The sequence below is a fragment of the Astatotilapia calliptera genome, chromosome 2, assembly GCF_900246225.1.
Source record: "Astatotilapia calliptera chromosome 2, fAstCal1.2, whole genome shotgun sequence".
NCBI classification, from domain to species: domain Eukaryota; kingdom Metazoa; phylum Chordata; class Actinopteri; order Cichliformes; family Cichlidae; genus Astatotilapia; species Astatotilapia calliptera.
In genome coordinates, this window is record NC_039303.1 from 10,840,565 (window position 1) to 10,861,133 (window position 20,569).

General features: G+C 42.2%; 3 protein-coding genes across 7 annotated transcripts; 1 reads left to right on the top strand and 2 right to left on the bottom strand.

Moving 5' to 3' along the window:
• Positions 1-1,435: 1,435 nt before the first annotated feature.
• On the bottom strand, positions 1,436-10,590 carry b4galt7 (xylosylprotein beta 1,4-galactosyltransferase, polypeptide 7 (galactosyltransferase I)). Its single transcript, XM_026184674.1, has 6 exons — positions 10,051-10,590; positions 6,960-7,298; positions 4,383-4,608; positions 3,755-3,838; positions 3,278-3,382; positions 1,436-2,214 (listed from the first exon to the last, which is right to left on the bottom strand). The coding sequence occupies exons 1-6, from the start codon at positions 10,101-10,103 to the stop codon at positions 2,059-2,061; spliced, it is 963 nt and encodes a 320-aa protein (XP_026040459.1). The 5' UTR covers positions 10,104-10,590; the 3' UTR covers positions 1,436-2,058.
• A 1,952-nt stretch (positions 10,591-12,542) lies between these two features.
• On the bottom strand, positions 12,543-16,707 carry tmed9 (transmembrane p24 trafficking protein 9). Its single transcript, XM_026184687.1, has 5 exons — positions 16,503-16,707; positions 15,640-15,740; positions 14,901-15,026; positions 14,646-14,792; positions 12,543-13,772 (listed from the first exon to the last, which is right to left on the bottom strand). The coding sequence occupies exons 1-5, from the start codon at positions 16,690-16,692 to the stop codon at positions 13,623-13,625; spliced, it is 714 nt and encodes a 237-aa protein (XP_026040472.1). The 5' UTR covers positions 16,693-16,707; the 3' UTR covers positions 12,543-13,622.
• Positions 16,708-16,954: 247 nt separating this feature from the next.
• Positions 16,955-19,845, top strand: tmem216 (transmembrane protein 216). Of its 5 annotated transcripts, none has more exons than XM_026184705.1 (6): positions 16,955-17,127; positions 18,216-18,263; positions 18,337-18,409; positions 19,025-19,117; positions 19,411-19,628; positions 19,706-19,845. In XM_026184705.1, the coding sequence occupies exons 1-5, from the start codon at positions 17,068-17,070 to the stop codon at positions 19,614-19,616; spliced, it is 480 nt and encodes a 159-aa protein (XP_026040490.1). In that variant the 5' UTR covers positions 16,955-17,067; the 3' UTR covers positions 19,617-19,628; positions 19,706-19,845. The 5 variants fall into 5 exon arrangements, with proteins under 5 accessions (XP_026040490.1, XP_026040482.1, XP_026040497.1 ...); XM_026184697.1 differs by having other exon boundaries at positions 16,959-17,127; positions 19,411-19,612; XM_026184724.1 differs by having other exon boundaries at positions 17,066-17,127; positions 18,216-18,229; positions 18,316-18,409.
• Positions 19,846-20,569: the final 724 nt, after the last annotated feature.

Sequence of the window (20,569 nt, forward strand, 5' to 3'; positions counted from 1 at the left end):
GTGTTTTATTAGCCGTGGAGTAAACATGATTACAGCCTCTCATCCCTCAAGTTTATATTTTATTTTTTGCTAATTGCTTCATAATAGAAGCATAATGCCCTACATTCATTAACTAAGGCTGAAAATTAAGTGTCGGCGTCACATCTGCTCCCGAGCCCTCGGTGTCTATAAATACGTGTGAACCGCGGCGCCCAGCTCTCTCAGTTATTACTATACAATTTCCATTATCTGATATTACTGCTCCGATAAAGCACTATAATCACTGAGTGGGGAATTAAAAAAATTAGCACAGAACTGCAGAGCAGGAGTGCTGCTCGGGTCTATTTGTAGCAGCGTGGAGGTGTTTTTTTCCCCATCGCAGTCACCTCCAACAAAAGGTGAAAATTGCACCCAGAGTGGGGAACAGCTCAGAGGGGGGTGAAGGTGTAGATTCACCCCATCCTCTTCTCTTTGTCTCCACTGCCGGATTTGGCTCATCCCCTACAATCCACAGCTGTACCATCTGAGCTGGTTTCTGTTTGCTAGAAATGATGGGGGGGTTTCAGGGGCCCTCAGAGGCCTCCAGGGAGCCATGAGTGGCTGATATCCAGCAGTGAAACAAAGCCGAGCTAATCAACATGTGTTAACGCTGCTGTTAGACAAGAAACGAGAAGACAAACTGTGAGTCTAAAGGCTTCTTTAGGAAGTGTTTGTGTCCATTTGCTGTTGTGTGGCTACTGTTCCAGTGCTGGAGGTCAATATGAAACATGATAAATAATAAATAATCAGTGTAAGTTATTCAAACTCTGATATACACTCAGTGTCATGTGCCTTTTTTCTGCTGCTGGCTCTTTATGATGTCATACAGAGAGATCTTTACTTTGCATTGCACACACAGAGCTCTGCAACATCACCAATCACTTCCCTCAGGTATCCGATCCATCAGATAACAATATATTTAAACCATAATGTAAGTATTGGATTTTGCAGGAACTGTTTGTTAGCTGCAGGTCAGAAATCCCTCGTAGACCTTTCCACTCCAGCGGGTTGGCTCTTATTTTCAAATCAGAGAACTGCAGCAAAAGCAGTTTTAAATCCAGTGAGCTAAACTGGAAATGATCAAAATTACAGAATAGTACTTAAGTAAATTTCCTTAATTTAACACTGCGGGCACTTCTGTGCTTGTACAGGATTTTTCCGGGAGCGTTGGTTTCTTACACCACCAAAAAGGCACCAAAGTTAATGACTCAATGTATCATTAATTCATTCATTTTTCAAAATAAAACAGTCAAAAAGAATAACACACACATCCCATTAAGATTTTTTGTTTTGTCCATTGGACACAAGTGCCGTAACCCGGAAGTGACTTTTACTGCTGAAAAAAAAAAGAAAAACAAAAGTTTACACTGTGAATATGACTGAGCGGTGGCTTAATACCAGCCAGAAGACAAATAGATGGGTTGAAACAGAAAGTTTATTTCTGAAATGTAAAATCAGCATACAGTGACCCTAACACTCCTACAAGCGTCCATTTTGACCAAAGTCTTCCCTAAAAAGAAAACAAAAAAACAAAATACATGAAGGAATGACTCAATTTCAGCAGGACAATAAAAACACTTTCACTTCACTGACTGATGAGTTTTTATTCCATCTTTACCTCCATCGTGGGTAAAAAGCTAAAAATCAGTCCTGTGACGCTCACAGGAGTAACGGACACTCATGACGCCCGGAGAAGCGTGCGGCGCTCTCTGCATGTATTTGCACGGCCCCGAGCTGAGTCTAAAAGCTAAAAAACAGGCTGCAGGTCTGCGTTCACGCCGTGCCAGCAGGTACCAGGAAGAGCAGAAAAACACGAGTCCTGAACTGGATCTGTCTCCGTCCAGACTGCTGAGGTCAGAGGTCAAATGCCGACAAACCATCTTCGCATCGTTCATTATTAATTATTGTTACTAAAACAGCAGTTTTCATGTGGAGATGTACCTCAAAGAGTAAATTAAACATTTGTTTGGATGCTCCAGCTGCAGATTTATCCGTAAAAGAGTCAGAAACAGGAACCACTGTCCTCAAACCGGCTGCCCGCTATCCCAGAAGACACCAGGGCGTCTGGTTCTGGTCGCATTCCAGTTTGGTGTTGATGACAGTGCAGGGGGCGCCGCTGATGGTCAGCTCCTGTCGGGACTCCACCTCATAACGGAGGTTAGTCAGACCCCCCTCCGGATCCACCTTAAACTGCTCCTACAGGGAGAAGGAACAAGAGGAGGAGGAGGGGGAGGAGATTGTTTTGAGTTTAAAAAAGTCCAAAACCTCAGGTTTACAACAAAATCTAAAAAATTAACTTTGTCACAAATCACATAATTGCTCAGGTACACGAGACAGCAGTTGAGGGGTGCAGCAGCGACATGAAACGATCTGTGAACATGTTGGCGTTCGACAAGGGAGCACGAAGAGAACCGAGGAGGTGGCGGGATGTAAAAAGGAAGGCAAAAGGGGGCATGAAGCCTCCTGCATCACCTTCAACCACCTCCAGCTGGCTCCAACGTCTGCTGGAGCCACCTAAATCCTTAACTAGCCAATCAGCACGCATTAGTGTAATGCTAACATTTTATGGTTTTAGATTAAAATTACACTGCTGAAACATTTTTACGACAGCGTTTTCTGTCACCCTTCTCTCTTTCAGCTCCTCATTTTTTAGTCTTAGACTCTTTTAAAGGAGCTTTGCATGATTCACAGTTCAGAATAATCCTAATCCTTCTTTATCTGATATTTCTTTCAAGCTTCTGAGTCTGAAAAGTAGGTGGGAGGAGTTTAGGCTCCTGAGACGACCGTATTAGGGATATCCCCTCTCTGTAACATCATACAGACCCAACTGTTGAAAAAAAAAACAACAACAAAAAAAAAAAGAGTAAACTGAGTGTAAGGAGCATCTGCAGTCTGAGCTTTTGGCTCTCGGGGGTTACCGTTCACACACTTAGCTCATTATTACAGACTTCATGTTTATTATAAACCTCCACCACGATGTGTGACAGGTACTAAGAAAAAGTACAACAGGTCCAGTTAAGTTATTGACTAAAATAAAGTCAAAGAGTATTTTTGTTTTCTGGAGTTCATCGCAGGGAATCAATGACCCGCAGCTGACAAGTCATGCAGACGAGTGAAGGTAAAGAGATGCGACTTTATCACTTTACAAGCTGACGTGAAATTATTTGATGAATTTTAGTTTCTGCTGCCTCGATGAAAACAAGCTGGATTTTTAAAAATCGCCCACTCGTGCTTTTCTGCAGCAGGTGGATTCTCGTACCTGCTTCTGAGCAGCGACTCGTTTCTGGTCCCTCTTCCTCCAGGCTGGGTCGTGGACGTGCAGGAAGGTTTTATATCCTGTGGTGATGCCGCTCGGTCTGAACAGCTGCAGAGAAAAAAAAACAGCAGGAGCCCGTAACAGTACACCCTCTGGACTTTCATCACAAAGATTCACTTTGATGTATTACAAGTTGTATTCCCGAGTTCACCACAGCCATGCCCTTTAACAAGAACTTGCTTCCTCACACATCATCATCGTCAGACTACAGTAAAACCGCCTGGAAATGGCAAAATCACAACAAAAAGCACCTCTTAAATTCAAATTGGTGGAACTTCCTGTTGGATCCAACAGGAAGCCTTTTTGCAACATCTGTGAACTTCTTTTTTTAAAAACAATGATGAACGCCATGTGGCGGATATGAGGACCAGGCTGTTTGTTGTCTTTTTGTTCCGGCGGTTTTCTTTTTGGTTTTGTTACCTGTAACTCTGCTTTTCTCAACCGTCTGTAGAACTCGTCGTCCTCTCTGCCCCAACCCCAGAACCGGTTTGACATCCCGTTACACTGCAGGGAAACACGGGGGTAAAAGTTCATGTTCTGCATCAGAGCCAAAGAATTAGCTTCATTTAAAATTTGAAAGCTGCAGAGCAACAATAAAAACACCATCGATGATGTTATTTTAAACTACAGAACATAAATCTGCTGATATAACCATAGCCAAGATCACAGACAGTTAAATGACTCCACCTGGTGGACAATTTGAGTAACTGCACCCCCCACTCTGGTCTATCCATCCACTGCCGCTTATACTTTTCAGGGTCTATATTCATCCATCCATCTATGCACAAATCTTTTTAACCTCACAGGGACAAAATGTATTCCCTCCTCAGATTTCCCCCAATGCAAAGAGCAGTAAAGAGAGACGTTCAGCAGAGGTATCTCATATAGCTCAATGCTCTGACACTTATATTGGCTTTATTGTCTTAAACAATACTAAAATGCAGGTCAGTGTCTCTCCAGACACTCTTCTTAATGTGCCACAGTGACCCTCGCAGCCCTGGGAGATCCTTTGAAAATGTGTGAAAGCCGGCGTGGCGAGGCTCAGTACCATGTGGTAATGCTTCTTGGTAAGCAGCAGGATTCCTCCTACGTAGGTTTTGTAATGGTAGAGGGGGTGGAGCTCTGGCGAGGCCACGTGGAACGGCCCTTTCTCTGGGAAGCCGTAATCTAGAGCGTCGTTCAGGGGCAGCAGGTCCACATCGTGCATGGCCAGGTAGTCTGTGTCGTTACCGCTCTCCGTGTAGCCCACGTTGATCAGAGATGCCCGATTAAATCTGAAAGAACAGGTAAGAAATCCACATTATCGTAATTTCTCTGTTTGTTGCAATGGCAAGTTTTAAATTATCCTTCTATTTAAAATCTCTGCCTGAGCAGGAAAATTCTCTTTGTTTTTTGTTTTTCCTAAATGTGGCGTCCCAAATGGATCCATTTTAGGTCCTTTTATTTTCACCATCGTTAACCCTCGGCTCCAGGTCTTTCACAAAAACAACTTGAATTCTAACTTTTTATGCAGTCGATACTCCATTTTATCTACCAGCTGCTAGACCTGCAAACCTCTGATATCGGTCAGATGAACTCTGACCCTTGATGATGAAACCTTTTTTTCAACAAAATGACAACAAAACTGGAGTTAATCAGCGTTTAAACCAGCACAGCTGTCGAGGTGGACTTCTTTACATCCTTTAACCACAAACACCCACCTGGTGACATCATACATGAACATCCAGCTGCACTGCAGGCCACAGAGGTAACGCAGAGCGACAGAGCACAGGTAAATACATACAGGTAAGCTAAAGGAAGGTGAGACAACCCACTCTTGTTTCAGAGTGTGAAAAAAAATGTGCTCAGCGAAACGCTGACAATATTCGACCCGATCTGGAACAAACAGGCGACCATTCGCTTTAACAACATGCTGGATTGAAGCGGATGATCATGTGACCCACCAAGCTCCAAGCTCTCGTCCTAAAGATCTGCTACCTACTGCTGAAGGGTGTCTTCAGGACATGTGTGTAAATTATCAGTAAATGACAACAGAGTACACACACACACACACACACACACATTAATTACTTGGCTGTTTGTTGTCATCATAGTTACTTCTGAACGTTAAAGTTTGAATGTTTTAGAAATTATTACAAATGTAAAACTAGTTTTAAGTAACTGTCTCCTCACTTCTTATTATTTAATAATCCATCTGTACATGAACAGATTAAAGTGGGATGTAAAAACTGCTTTTAGCCACTGTGCCAAGTTGAGAACTAACGTGTTAACAAAGCTGAAACCATCGTCTCCTCTGAGATTTAACTGATCACAGGAAGTGATATTTATTAAAAAGATGATAAACAGTCATTTGCATTGCAGTTTCCTGTCACTACATTCACTACATTACAAAGTAGGGCTGGGCGATATATCGAGTTTTTTAAAAATATCGATATATTTTCATACGAGATATAAGATGTGACAATATCGTTTATATCGATATAGTCTATGTTACGTTATAATTATACTTGTGGAGCCGCAGGTTTGCCTCTCTTTCGTCCACTTTTGTCTCTACGCAACGTTACTCGGCCTCGCCTCTCCTTCACTGAACACAACTCCGCCTCCCCCATAGCTTCACCTGCAGGCAATGACAAGATGAAAGCGGAAAATCTCCGTTAGCGAGTTACCGTGCGTGGGGCTGGACGGCGTCAACGTGTTAGCGAGCTAACCGCGCTAACGAGCTAACCGCGCTAACGACATGCAGCCAGGAGGGGCTGCACGGCCTAAAATCCTTTCATTTTCTCAAAAATCGACAGTGCACCTTATGTATGAATTCTGCTTACTGACCGCGAACCGATTTTATGTGGTACACAGCGCTCAGCAATCTGTCAAATGTTTTAATATAACTTTGCTAAGCTACGGAGCTGCACCGCTTGATGGATTGTCGGAGGATTACGGCTACCGAGGAGGAGCCTCGCGGAGTGATACGTACTGTGTGTGTATAAGGACCACAAATGGCACCTGTTCAGAGACGTGGTGCAGCTGTGAAATCTGTCTCTTTGTTATTAAGCTCAGCGTCTATTAGTTTACATTTTGACTGCACAATTGTGAGCTTTTTGTTATGCACAAAAACAACGTTGTTTTCTTTTATTTATGGACCATGATTATTTAATAAATGCTGATAATTAATTTTTGAGTAATTTCTTCATGTACATCTACGCTGTATGTAAATAAAAGTGCCCGTGTGACATCTGGGACACAGTGTGACTAAGAACTCTCTTTTTGTTCTTAACTTATGGCTTTAAAAAAAATATAGAGATATATATCTTATATCGCCATCCAGCTAAAAAATATCGAGATATGAATTTTGGGTCATATCGCCCAGCCCTATTACAAAGTACAGATTATAGCAGCGTGGCTAAAACCTTCGGGTGTTGACTTTCTCTAACTGAATGTATGTTTCATCTTTCTGACTTAAACAATCACACAGATCCAGAAATATTTCTCATTTCCCACATTTTCCCATCTCTGTAAATGCAGCATTTTCTTGAAAAGTGGCCATCAAAGTGAGCAACAGCAAACCGGTTCTGATCCCTGGGCCACCTGTTTGACATATTTTCTTCTGTGGTTGGAGAGGATGCCTCACCTGTAGTGATCCACCTGGTTGATGATGAGGATCTTGTGGCGAATCTTATTCTTGTTGAGGAACGCATGAATGAAGGGAACGAACACCAGTAGCTCCTCAAAGCGCTCTCTGAAGGGAACTACGACGGCCAGTTTGTGAGGCCCCCAAGACGGGTCGTCCACCACGGACGCCTGACCGCTGGCCGGGCAGGGTGGCGCCGGCTGTTGGGGCATGCATCGTTCTCCGTGCGTCGCAGACATGTCGCCTGAACAGCTGAGCTGCAGCCAGAGCAGAGAGACGAGGACCAGCACCATGCACAGCCCGAACAGCTTGTAGACGGTGCATTTACCGGACAGGTACCTGATGCACAGAAGAAGTGGAGTGGTCAGAGATTGGCTGGGTTCAGATTAAGGCTCATTTACAGGTGCAAAGAAATGATTTCACTTTATTTAACAACATAAAATTGCAACTCTGGAAACCACTGACTCAGGCCTCGACATGAGCTGTTAAACACGTCTGAAAAGGTTTTAAAACCTGAGAATCCTACTGCCTGTGGTCAGTGAACACAACAAACCAGTACACTAATATTAGAGGGCGAACACATGAAATGACCAGCAGCATCCCAGCAGGGGCGTGGCTACCAGCGACTGTAGAAAGTCAATAATTTTAGGTGATGAAATAAAGCGACTACTGGTGGCACAAAGTAGGAGGCCAAGTGACAACCAGGCAGAGCGAAGGACACCGCTGACTGAGATGACTGTGCAGTGTCAGAGGGTTACCTAGGCAACTGTAGTCAGAAAAGTCCACAAGCAACAAACCATCACCAGGTGATGAACATTGAGCTAATCTATTATTGTTTATTTTGTCATGCACTCTTCACATTTCCTCGCGGACAATTTCTGAAGCCTCAGCGTTGGCGTTTTTCATCGCCACCATCTTGTTTTCTTGAAGTGACCATATTTGGAGGAATGGGTGGAGTCATGAAGTAGAATTCAGCCTTGTTCACTAATCTGTGTGTAGAAATGTTTTTTGACCCTGCAGCACACGCTACATTCCTGCGGGACTCGTTTAAGTAAACCGGTTTACCTCCAGGGACCTCGAGGAGGAAGCTAAGAAATTAAATCACTGAGGCAACAAAAACAAGAAGAAAAGAAAAAGAAGAAACTGAAGTGAAAGTAAATTTAAAATGTTTTCTTTGGGTTTATTTGATCCTGTTCTGTTTTTGGCCCTGATGGTTTGAATCCCACCCTCTATTACTTCCCGTCTGTGGTGATATCAGCATTTTCTTGCTGTTACATCATGTCTGTGTGCTCACATCGATATCAGCGCTCCAACAAAACACTTTATACTTCCCCTTTCATCTAAAGTTTATATCTTCTGTTGGTGAAAACGTTCCTGTCTTTGTGCTTCTTTCTTAAATATAAAAATAAAGTTACTGTTACTACTGTCACCACTTTTCACAGCTCTCTGGGCTCAGTAAAGACTACCATGCCACACCCAAATATCTCTGAATCTGTTAGTCTGAAAGAAATTGGCTTTATTTAAGGTACTGAAAATGTGTTAACACTGCAGAAAAGCACCCGATTTTCTGTTTCAGACCTGAATGCACACATGCTGCACTTTTTGTTTCGAAGAACATTTCTTTAAATCACGATTAGTCGACAAGCTGCTGAACATAAAAGCTGTGACTCAAATATTCAAAGCATGCAGAGAAATCAGTAAAACGAAGAAACAAGGAGGCAACAGCATGAGTTCCCAAACTGTGTCTCAAGCAGAAAACTCACCATGCTGCTGTGCATGTTGACACTCTAGGGTGGCAACTTTGGACATTTTTACAGTGAATCGGACAAAAACAGTTAACATGCTTCACCAATGCATGGGGAATTTCCTTAAAGATAACCTGGTGTGATGCAAAAGTCATTAATGGAGAAGAAAAGTGCAAAGACTTAAAGCTGCTGTGACAAATCTGTCGCCATAAAGGAGATGATGATGATGATGATTTGGGTTGAGTCCTGAGGGGCAGCCTCTTAAATGATTTTGTGAATACTAAAATGAACACAGAGGAAATCTCCTTATTCCTTAGTCTTAATTTTAATTCTGACCAATCTCTGATGGATGTGTTTACCCTCTAAAAGACAAAGAGTCAAAAAGTCCACCACCTCTGTCCTACGCTCTCCATACAATAATAATGAAAACTAATCCGAAAATTTGAAAACTAGAGTAACTCTGGGCTACAAATTAAGTTTAAGATGTGAGGATGACAAACTGGAGAAAGATAAAGGAAGAAAGACTCCCTGACAGAATCACTTTAAGCACCTCTGGATGTCCCTGAACCACAGTTTGGGAACCGCTGGTGGAAACAACAAGGCTGAAGTTTTACTCACTTCTCCTGCTGCCCAGGAGCTTTAGATGGATCACTTCTTCAAAGCCGAGAAAGAATATTAATGAGGTTTCTGGTGATTTCCCATCACTTCTTTTACATTTAATTTTAATACCACACAAACAAGCTAAAGACATTTTTCAAAGAAGAAATTTAAAATCAATGAATTCACATGAGTTCCTCCCTTCAGTGTAACAGTAACACCCAGAAATAAAACCCATAAAGCAGGCTGTTAAACTGAAAGAGCCACGTTTGTTTGTTTTTTTATAAAAAACAAAACCAACAACATTTTTTTTAAACAGCATGACTTTTATTGAGGCATTTCCCCCTGCATATGTCCCCATTTTTACTGGAAAGTTGGCGGTCTTTTCTCTTGTCAATTTGCCAGTTTTCCCCCGTAAATGTGCTGTATTTTCTGCTGTATATTTTTTTACGAGTAAATCTGACATTTGTTGAAAAAAATTATTTATCTTTTCTTGAATATATGCAATTTGTTTCCGTATGGGCAAGGTTTCCTTGTAAATTTGACAGTTTCTCTAGTTTTCCCTCTGAAATCTGTTCTTCTGTATAGTTACTTTTTACGGCTTAGATTATTTCAGTGATTTTAACCTCTGTGATATATTTGAACCTTCAGTGAGTCTGATATTCGGCTGTAGCAAACTTACTGAAACTAAATCAAAGCATGAAAATAAGAAAGAGAAAGGAAAAACAAACTTCATGCTCTCCTCTCACCTCCTGTCCTCTTTGAAGTAGAGCACGGGTTTCCTCCTGGATGAATACATCATGTTGCCGGACTCGCTGTAAAGTCGGACCAGCTTCTCTCCTCTCCTTCTTGTTGTTATAAATTATAGCTTGGTTATTTCAGGCTTTTCTCCTCCATCTTTCCTCATTTGTAAGTGTTGACGGAAACCAGACTGTGCTCCATGCCGGCCCTCGGCTCTGTGCCCCGGTCTGCTGCCGCCGTACAGCTGCTTAACATCTGCTCAGATTTAAATCCTCCTCCGGTCTGTTAGCTTCCGCAGCTAACTGTACACGTAGCATCAGCGGTTCGCTCACATCGCCGCTCCGGGTCCAAACTCAGCTCCTCCCGGCTATAACCTGGGCTTTATCGACGGTCACCGAGCCTATGCGAGTGTTTGCTAAATTTTTATTTCTGTTAAAACAAAAATGTAACACGACAGGCTCCGATTGGAAGCATATTTCAGCGTTTTTACCCGCTGAAAGAACACCAAGCTGACTGTACTGTGGTCCAACCTCTATACGAGTCCGATGGGGAACAGCGGCGAGTATAAGCAAAGGTTCCTATGGTTTTTGTCTCATTAAAGGAGCAGCACATCCGCAGGGAGACCTGCTGTGAGTTTAGTGACTGAACAAAAACATATCCCTGTTTTACTGCCACCTGTGCCACAGATTATTAATATTGCTGTTGTTAACACAGAATATGACACGCTGTTTTGCTGTAAAGTAACAACAGATGTTCTTCAGATGTTTCAATCCTGTTGGACAAACCTGCACAGATGTTAACCTGTTATTTTTATGAGAGCAGTTCTCATTCAGTACCAAAGATTTCAGTTTAACCGCACATCTATAACATAAATGATCCTTTACCCTACTTAGTGCTCTGTTAGTTTTAAGAACACCTGAATCCTGAAAAAGTAAGTAACAGGTCACCTGCAGTCCCACCAGGAGATGATCCGTGGATGAGGCCGACATCCGTTGCATATGCAAACATCTGGATGCACCACCTCTTTGTGTGGGGCAATGTTGGAGGTGGACCAGCATGTCGATCTGACATTGATGACATCAGAGCAGCTCACCTGCTCCTTCCTCTTGGTGTCACTGTAGCACCTGGACACTGAGGACACGCCTCCACCTTCACCTCTGTTGACAAAACAGCGGCTAACTTGTTTTTGTTCCTATTGAGAATGAGATGCATCATCACTGGTGACGAAGTGCCACGTACAGTGAGGAGCCGCTTTCTTCTCCATCTCTTCGGTGGACTTCAGAGGAGCCTTGTTTACTCGCCTGTCTGTGTCCGTGTACCTGTAGCTCTTATATGTGCTGATGGGGGGGACACTGCAGTTGAGTGTCACTCTGGTACAGCAGCAAGTCAAGAATGAAGCCATCCTCAGAAACCCCAATTTGTCAGGTCTGTTCTGGATGTGCTGCCTCAGCTGTTTGCAGACAACCAAAACCTCATCAGCCCAAACCTCTGATGAAGAGGCTCATCTTCAACTTCTTGATTTATTAAATCAATTTTAACAGTAATACAGCAAAGAATGCAAATAAATATAGATTAAAATTCACAAAAATCACATATTCTGGTTATAGCTTAAAATGTCTTTAACAGTTTCCCCCTGCATAAGTCTAATCTCTGGACCGGACTGTATAACATCAGCAAGATCCTGTGTACGGTTTAATTCTACTGTTGGGTTAGGTGTTAAAAAAAAAAAAGGAAGAAAAAGAAACTCAGTGTAAAGCATCAGATGTCTAAAAACAGACATTATTCTTGTTGTTTTCATTTCAACAACTTTTCAGTAACATAACGAAGAAAGAAAAACTTATAAAGACCTTCAGGAAGCCCGGAGATGTGCTGAAAAACAAAGCTTGGCTCTTTGGATGGAAAACAAAGAAATGCGGGGCGGCTCAAAACTTGTGCACAGTACTGAAACACACTGATCCTTTTTCTGTTTTCATTTAAGCTGTTTGAGATGTTTAATACCGTATTTTGTTAATAGCAGCAGCTTTGATCTTATTTTATTTCCACCATCGTTTTTAATTCCAATCAGAATCTCAAATTTATTCTCAAGTACAAACACATCAAATCAGAATTTAAGCAGAAAATTTGCTTCAACACAAAAGTTTTTATTCTCCACCAACAAAGAAATCCCTGATCACTTTAATTAAAGCAGTAGATTTTATATTAAATACTTGAAAATGTTTGGATTAAACGTCCCAAATATACAATAACACTTCCGAGTTTTACACCTTAGACGGTGATTCTTGAAGGTTTATAACAGCAGTTTAAATTTGACTTCATCAACCACACAAACACTTTGATTTGTTTTAATTTTATTATATTTTGCAGTCACAATACTCAGGTTTCTTTTAAAATATCTTTGCCCTTAAAAGAAAACAATTACTGTGTATAAAAACTCTTTTGTGACTTTATGAGCTGTGTTTTGGCGGGAATATTACAAGAATGTCATTTAACCACGCCATCCTTCAAACCAACTGAACTTTATTCTGAGTGCAATCACAGAGTTTCACATGGACGCTAAATAATAAAAAGCCCCTCTCCCGACCCCAAAATATTTCACCATCTGATTTAAAGCCCGCCTACAGGAACATTTCTAAAAAATGAAAACACGACCATCCATCCTTTATTGTTAAAAAGAAACTAAATCTCATCTGAAAACAGAAAAAATTTGAACTGAGATCAGCGACCATCACCCTGAACGGTCGACCAAAGATATCACATTTCCTTGAAAATCGTCTTAAGCCTCGAACGAGCCCCTGAACTGAAGTAGCTCCAGGAGTCTTTCAGTAAATCAGTTCTGCGACTGATTACAGTGAGCAAAGCCTGCTTCAGATGTTCTCAAAAGCAGCAGACTCGAAACACAGAGGACAGCTGCAGCGACGCCGACCAGCACAAAAAACGCGTACAAACATCCAGAACCTGAAAGTAATGTGATGAAGTGAAACATCGAAACAACTCTGTGTTTCAGTAAAATAAAATAAGACCGTTTCAGATCTTTAATAACGTGAGCGGCAGCGTTAAAATCACGCCCCACTTTTAGTCAGCGTTGCAAAAAAGAGAAACCTTTCCCGTCCCTGGTAACGAGTATGCAAACGCCGAGATCACACGTCGTCTCAGTAACCATCAGATCTGTGGATTAATGAATGAATCTGGATGATCATTTCTGAGCTCAGATCACACGTATACGTGACTATCATGTCCCGCAGACTTGCATCGCTATAGGCCAGTAACACATGCTGCGAGCGAGGGGGAGAAAATCTAAAACTGCTCCGCCGCCGGGCGCTGTAATAAATATGGAGGAGAGGGTGGGTCACACATTCCCTGATTGGTCAGGTTAAACGCTCGTCACGATCACGGCTGGTGACGAAAACAGTAACAACAAAAATCTTAAACATGTTTTTCAAGCCAAATCCTGCAGCTGGGTCTTTTCTGCCGCCCGCCACTAAGTACTGCATCCATCAGTAGACACCACACACACACTCACACACGCACGCACGCACACACACACACACACACGCATGCACGCACACCCTCTGACTCCAGATTACACCAGCTTCTTGGCCTCGAAGAAGCTCTTCAGGTGTCTCATCTGCCAGATACCGATGGCCACCAGGATCAGGGTCTGGACGATGGACCACCAGAGGACCCGCTGGTTGGTGCTCTCGCTGGTCTGACGGAAACGCTCCTCACGATACTGAGGGAAAAACAGACAGCAGGGGGCGCCCGTTAAACCTTAACCTTTGTTAAACCTTTGTTTTTGTTTCTAATGTCTCTGTAAAGCACTTTGAATCACCTTGTTGTTGAATTGTGCTATACAAATAAATTTGCCTTGCCTTGCCTTAACGCTGTCATTTTTGACAGCTATGACAATACACAGTGTCTGAACATTTACAGTTGCAAAAAAAATAAAAATAACTAAACGTTTAAACATAAACCTTATATTTGAACTAGGGCTGCCAAAAACGATTATTTTGATAGTCGACTAGTCACCGATTATTTTTGCGATTAGTCGACTAATCAGATCATGCATCCACTGGACGTAAAACGTACAACTTATTGCACCAGCACGCATCTGCTCTTATATAACTATCATTAACTTCCAGCTTTAAGTGTTTAAGGTATGTGCTAACTAAAAATAAAGACAAGATGATTTAATCTCAGCCAAACCGATTTACTCAGGAACAAATAAAATACTGAAAGCCCTAATTTGAATTAAATAAATGTAGACTCCACTGACAGAAACAGAAAATGGGTTCCTGCTTTTCTACTTTGGTGACTTTTTGTGCTTTAAGTCATAATAAATTTAATGACCAGCTGAGGCAGGAATACATCAGGAGGTAAAACATCTGTTTTAATGAATGGAGTCTGGTGGAGAGTACAGGCTTCATGTTGTCAGGAAACTGGTGCTGACAGCCGGCAAAGTGGTAAAAATGTTCTGTTAAACTGATTTTTTTGGGGCGTGTACATAAAATCAAAGAGCCTGAGAGACGAGCAGCTTTGATTCATGTTCAGGGTCTTCATGCGTTTCTGACAAAAACAAAAAAGCGCCAAGGCGTTTCTGACTGACCCGCTGGTAGTTCTGCTCCTTCTGGATCTGGTCCACCTGCTCCACCAGCTGTCGGACTCTCAGCTGCAGCTCCGTCAGTTTGTCCTTGGCAGCGATCTCAGCGTAGTTGTTGGCGTGTTCGCCCACCTGGATGTCCAGGTGAACGCGCTGCAACACATCACAAAAATCACAAACCGCGGTTATGAACATCACGGATCAGAACAGAAAGGAATAAACTGCTGAAGCTCTCGTTTGTATGTCTGAGCGTCTCCTCACCAGCATGCCGCCGGCAAACAGCGAGAACTTGGAGGAGTTGGAGTGAAGGCAGATCTGATGTTCTCCAGGTGTGTGCGACGTGAAGGTAAAGCGTCCTTCTGAGCCGTACTGTCGAGACAGAATCACCTGCAGGGAAAAAACAAAACATCTTCCACATCAAGCAGAAGTCTCAGCATTTGTACTGTAACTCCTGAGAGCTGAAAGCTGCAGACTGCTCTGAAAACTCAGTTTATTACACTTTTTTCCTTCTCCTGCATCGCTGTAATCTCGCAAAGCAAGGAAGCCCCACCCACCTGTTGCTCAAAGCTTTGGCAGCCAATCAGAACAAGTTGGCTTAAAGGCAGAGGAGCTAATACATGTTGATTCAGAGTATGAGCTGAAGGAGGAACATTTTAAACTGAACTACTGTGAATCCTGCCGAGCTCCTCGAGCACAGTCCAGGCGTAAAAATACTGCACATATCAAAATATATAAGCTACTCTGAGCTGATCCCCACAGAGGATGGATCCACACGTTTGATTTATTTTGTTCCAGGTACCCTTGCTGACGAAATCCCCCCATTTATCCGGGCTTGGGACTGACACGGAGCTTGTGACTTCCTGAGTCTGGGTTTTTGTCTCCTCCTGGTCTTCATCTGAGGACCTTTCACATATGAGGCATATGTGGCTGTACAGTTGAGCGTTAACCACGACAGCATGACGCCACATAGACTCTTTAAGTACATGAACTTTATGCTCACCTTGTCATCAGGATCTTTGACTTCCACAAACATGCCAAGACCCTGAGTGGCCGGCAGGTACTCCTCCCTTTGCTTATCATACAGCTGAGTCCGATAGTTACCTGCACAGACACACGGCTTGATTAGTGAGCAGTTTGAATGAATATGGTTTGGACCTGAAACCAACATCAGTTTATCAACTTCCAGTTGAATATGTCGACTTTTTTCTTTATGTTTTAAACTTTATGTTTCAGTAAATGCAACAGCAACAGAATTTTCTTTGTTTTCTTTAGAAAACTCCTTCACTATCACAATCTGAAGTTAACTCTCAGTTCACTGCTTTACTTTATCTGCAGATGCATTAGTAAAGGAGGTGCACCTGAAATGATTCCGAATTAACCTTTAACCTGATGAAAATTGTGCAGATTAAGATGCTGAAAGAAAAGCTTTTTTGAACGGACAGATTTCCTGCCGGCTGATGGTGTGTACCATGTGGTAGTTTCTCTCATTCAAACAGAGGAGGGCTGATTAACTTTGAGATAAACTTGCCTTTAATATAACCTGGATTAAATTATAGAGGAGGATTCAACGGACCAAAGGATCCACTTTAAACTTAGTGTTGATGGATTATTATTTCAACAGCTTTCTTTAATGGAAAAATACCTTTATGAAAACTTTAATCACACTTTAAAGTTTCGATTTTTTCCCCTTCCTATAAAAATAAATCATGCTATCGTGAACTATTATTTAGAATATTTATTTTAATTAAGTTTAATTTCTTTCCAAAAAGTACACACACATTTGAAGACACGACACACTAAACTTTAGCTGCTCGGCTAACTAGCTGCTAGCATTATCCTACAGATCCCCCACCCCCCTCTCACCGATAATCATGGTCTCGTCCGGAATCTCCTCGATGAAGCATTTCTTCTCGGTCTCTCCGATGTGAAAGTACAGCGCGGAGACGAAGCTGCACAAAACGTTCAGGAGTAAAACTGAAAACAGACACGGCTGCATCCTGATCCGGAGCGACGCCATCTTCCTGCCGGGACACACGGAACTCAAACTGAGCATGCGCCTGTCACAGCAGTGCCACGTAAACCCTTGCGGCACTCTGGCCAATCGGCTAACCGCAGGAGGGTACTGGGTGTCGTAGTTCTAAACGCTCTGGGCTTCTAAAATGAATGATAAATAATGTTATCATGATTAATCTTTTATTTTTAGGTTTTGTACTTAAAAAAATAATCAAAATGTGCCTTTACGAAACATTGTTTAATTAAATAATATATATTTATTGATTTAATTTAGCAAAGGAAAACAAATATTTCATTTCATGAGTAAAACTGGGTTGTTATACCTGTTATTATTATTTTGCATTACTGTTAGACCAAAATAATCTTGTGGTCTTTTACTGTGAAAGACCAAAGCGGGAAAAAGCCTTTTTCACACATGCGTAGAACAAATCAAACGGTATCCACGGCAACAGGGCCGAAGCGGACATGGCGCCCGGTGAGTGTGAGGTTTTTGTTGTTGATAAATCGGTGATGGTGCAGGGTTAAAGTGTGAAATATTTCATAGGTTAAAGTCAGTGGAGAATTTACAGGAGAGTGTACTGGTCGAATAAAACGGCATATGGTTATTTATTTTTGAGCAGGCTGAGCGTGATCAGCGCAGCGAACACGTCAGGTTTCTGTCAGTTCATCAAACCTCAGCAGAGTCAGAGACGCTAACGTTACTAATAAAGAACCGCAGCACATGTTTTTACACAGAAATAGCAGCTGTGGTTCCTTATTTAGTCTCTTCAGTTCAGTTAGCCACATGGAAAACACTGAAAAAAGGATACTAAAGCCTAAAAAACAACACAAAATAACACATTAAACGGGAAGTTTAAAAATGTCAGTTTTAGTCTGACTTTTGAAAGACTCCACAGATCTCAGACACTCAGAGCCTGACAACATGACCACCTGAAGCTACTGGCAGTGCATGGATGTTAAAATTCACAGATGTACGTAGGTTCCGGTCCCTGCAAAGCTCTAAAAGTCAAAACCATACTCTTAAAGTGATATGATATGATATGATATACCTTTATTAGTCCCACAAGGGGAAGTGCACTCTGAAGCAGCTGAATCAGCAGTGACTCAGTCTGAACCCTCACAGTGGCACTGTGAATGACCTGCAGACGTTCTCGCGGAGCTTTGTTAAGACAAGAGAACAAAGAAATTTGAAAATTGCAATAATTCGGAAGTGATGACATAGATGCATGAACGACAATCCTCAGTTCAGACATCCTGGACCTCAAAGCTGCTTTATAAAGAATAGAATAATACAAGAATATAAATAAATTACTAAATGCAGTAAAAGTAATCACAGACATTAGAAATGTCAAAGATATGACAAAAGAGACAGAAGAAAGAAAGCACACCTGCAAATCTGTGTGTACAACAAAATCACTTAAATAAATATTTAAATATTTTATATCATTAATAATATTATCAAGATCACCAATACAATCAGCAGGTTAATCAATAATCTGATCTGTCCTGTTTGTGGTCTGTAACTCACTCCTCTGCTTCTTGTTTCCACTTTTTTTCCTGCAGAGAGCCAACCAATCGTATCCTTCACCTGACTCTAACGGAGAGCTGCAGGTCATGTGACTTTGTGTCTGCTGTTGTTTCTCCTTGACCTCCTCTTCATTAGCTCTCGTCCGCTCCTCTGCAGGTGCTGTTCTACCTGAACAGCTGGTACTTTGCTGCCTTCTACCTGGCCGAGGTCCTCATGTTCATCTATAAAGGTGTGTGAGAGCATCCTCCTCTACCTCCTCTTTCTCCTGCAGCGCAGAACTCAGAGACAGAGTTTGAGATGGTGGTGGTGCCGTTCACACAGACGATTACATAAGACAGAGAATTAGGTTTTTTGACCGACCGCTGTGAGCTCGAGCTGAACTGGGACTGAGTTTGAGGTGCACTTGATTTACCGTCGAAGCTTCCAAGCTCAGAAAGTGCACAGTTGTAGCCCGGCGTGTAATAAACCACGAAATCTGGGTCCTTCAGGAGGTCTGCTGATGTACGCCTAACCCACAAAAGTCTGAACTCAGTCCAAAGTGCTTTTATTTTTTAAGATCGAGACACATTTAACTTAAGATTTTATTTTTACATTAAAAAAAGCTTAATATCCTGCTTTTGTTCAGCTGCAGCCTGAAACTCACTTTGTTAAGAAGTCATACGTGGGTCCACTGTAGCTGTGGAACTTTATCTAAACAGGTTAATTCCAATTAACAGCCTCCACAGTTTAAACCGGAGGAGAGGATTATGATGGTGATGAAGATGATGGTGTTTGTTAGATGGAGAGGCTGATGATGATGGGGTCATATTGATGTTGATGGCGTTCTGATGTCTGCTCTCTGCAGGAGTTTTGTTGCCGTACCCGTCAGATAACCTGGTTCTGGACGTCGTGTTGCTGCTGCTTTTCCTCGCTCTTGAGATTCTGCGGATCTTTTATGGTGAGCAAAGTCACGTCTCATTTTGAATAAATCTTTATTCATAACAGGAACGGTCTTTCATGTCCTTTAAGAAGTCAGATAAGATGATTTTTATCTGTCTTGAGTTCATGCTCTGCTGCTCCTACCATCTCCTACTTAATTCAATTCAATTTTATTTATATAGCGCCAAATCACAACAACAGTCGCCTCAGACATTTATGTGTCTGACAACAAAGTGCTTCACAAGAACATGTCGTACACACACACACAACATGCACGTCACAAACTGAGTGTCAAACTGCGTCTCCATCCAGGCTGGAAGGGAAACCTGTGCGAGCGCTCTCTGGCTTCCTGTGTGTCGCTCTTTGTCCTGCTTCCCTGCACCGCGCTCGCCGTGTACTACCTTCTGCTGCAGACCTTCATCCTGCGCCTCGAGTTCCTGCTCAACGCCGTGCTGCTCTGCTTCTACGGCCTCGAGTTCCTGCTCGGGCTCATCTCCATATCTGCCTTCTCCAGGTGACGGCGTCCTCGTGTGAGCTTTTTGGGTCGGTACAAATCTTAGTCGTTTCTTTAAATACTAAAGTTCATACTTTACGTCTTCTTCCGCAGGGCCAAAGTGTACTGAGGAGCAAACGCCACAGGATGAGTCAGCAGAGGTTTCTGTAAATATCTGCCATGTTTGATCAAGTTTTTTACCTTCATGAAACTGTTTCTGTAAATAAACTTTCTGATTTCTACGTCACAATTAATTCATCTCCAGTGTTTCCTTTTAAAAGTTTTTCAATCAGAATGAAGTTTAAACTGAAGGTCGGCTCCTTATATCTTTTATATACAGACTATAAACTATTAGCCTTTACAACAAAGGTGTAGTTAGCCAGCTGGTGTCTTCATCACGCTCCACCGACACACCGATCCTCTGGTCCTTGTGATCCCTCTGGATCTCCCGCACCACCTCCGCAGCTCCCGGTGGCCGCGTGGATGTCCGCATGAACTGTCTGCAACAGGAAGTCGAAGCATTGCTCAGCTTCTTACTGAGATGCTCATGAATGTGTTAAGTAAAACACGCCATCTGGGCGGTCTTTAAAGTAGGGCTGGGTATCGTCACTGATTTCTAGAATTGATTTGATCCACGACTCGATTCGATTTGAATCGGGGAAATTTTGCCTCAGACAGTCCGAAATATTATAATTCAGATCATGCATCAGTACATTTCCATATTTTTGTATCTATAAAAAGAAAGCTGACACTTGTGAGACTTTATCAAAGGTGTGAACGTCACAGCAGATTCCTTTGTGTCAAAGTAGCTGAAGATAAAACACAGAAAAACATGAAGGAGATTTTCCTGGCCTGGGTTTTTATAACTCAACATATGAACATTACCTGATGCTGCTGAGAGCAAAGTTACAGAGGTTTTATTAGAGACACAGCTAAGCGTTTTGCAATTGCGCATAATTTTAAAAAGTTAAAATTTGT

Excerpts from the sequence above, each read along its gene's own strand:
- b4galt7 (XM_026184674.1), bottom strand. The coding sequence starts at position 10,103 with ATGATGTATTCATCCAGGAGGAAACCCGTGCTCTACTTCAAAGAGGAC. Across the intron at positions 7,299-10,050 it reads TACTTCAAAGAGGACAGGAG|GTACCTGTCCGGTAAATGCA; the intron begins GTGAGAGGAGAG and ends TCTGTGCATCAG. Across the intron at positions 3,839-4,382 it reads CCAAGAAGCATTACCACATG|TGTAACGGGATGTCAAACCG; the intron begins GTACTGAGCCTC and ends GTTTCCCTGCAG.
- tmem216 (XM_026184697.1), top strand. The coding sequence starts at position 17,068 with ATGCGTAGAACAAATCAAACGGTATCCACGGCAACAGGGCCGAAGCGG. Across the intron at positions 18,264-18,336 it reads ACTCTAACGGAGAGCTGCAG|GTGCTGTTCTACCTGAACAG; the intron begins GTCATGTGACTT and ends GCTCCTCTGCAG. Across the intron at positions 18,410-19,024 it reads CCTCATGTTCATCTATAAAG|GAGTTTTGTTGCCGTACCCG; the intron begins GTGTGTGAGAGC and ends TGCTCTCTGCAG.
- tmed9 (XM_026184687.1), bottom strand. The coding sequence starts at position 16,692 with ATGCTCAGTTTGAGTTCCGTGTGTCCCGGCAGGAAGATGGCGTCGCTC. Across the intron at positions 15,741-16,502 it reads GGACGAGACCATGATTATCG|GTAACTATCGGACTCAGCTG; the intron begins GTGAGAGGGGGG and ends GTGTCTGTGCAG. Across the intron at positions 15,027-15,639 it reads TCAAAGATCCTGATGACAAG|GTGATTCTGTCTCGACAGTA; the intron begins GTGAGCATAAAG and ends TTTTCCCTGCAG.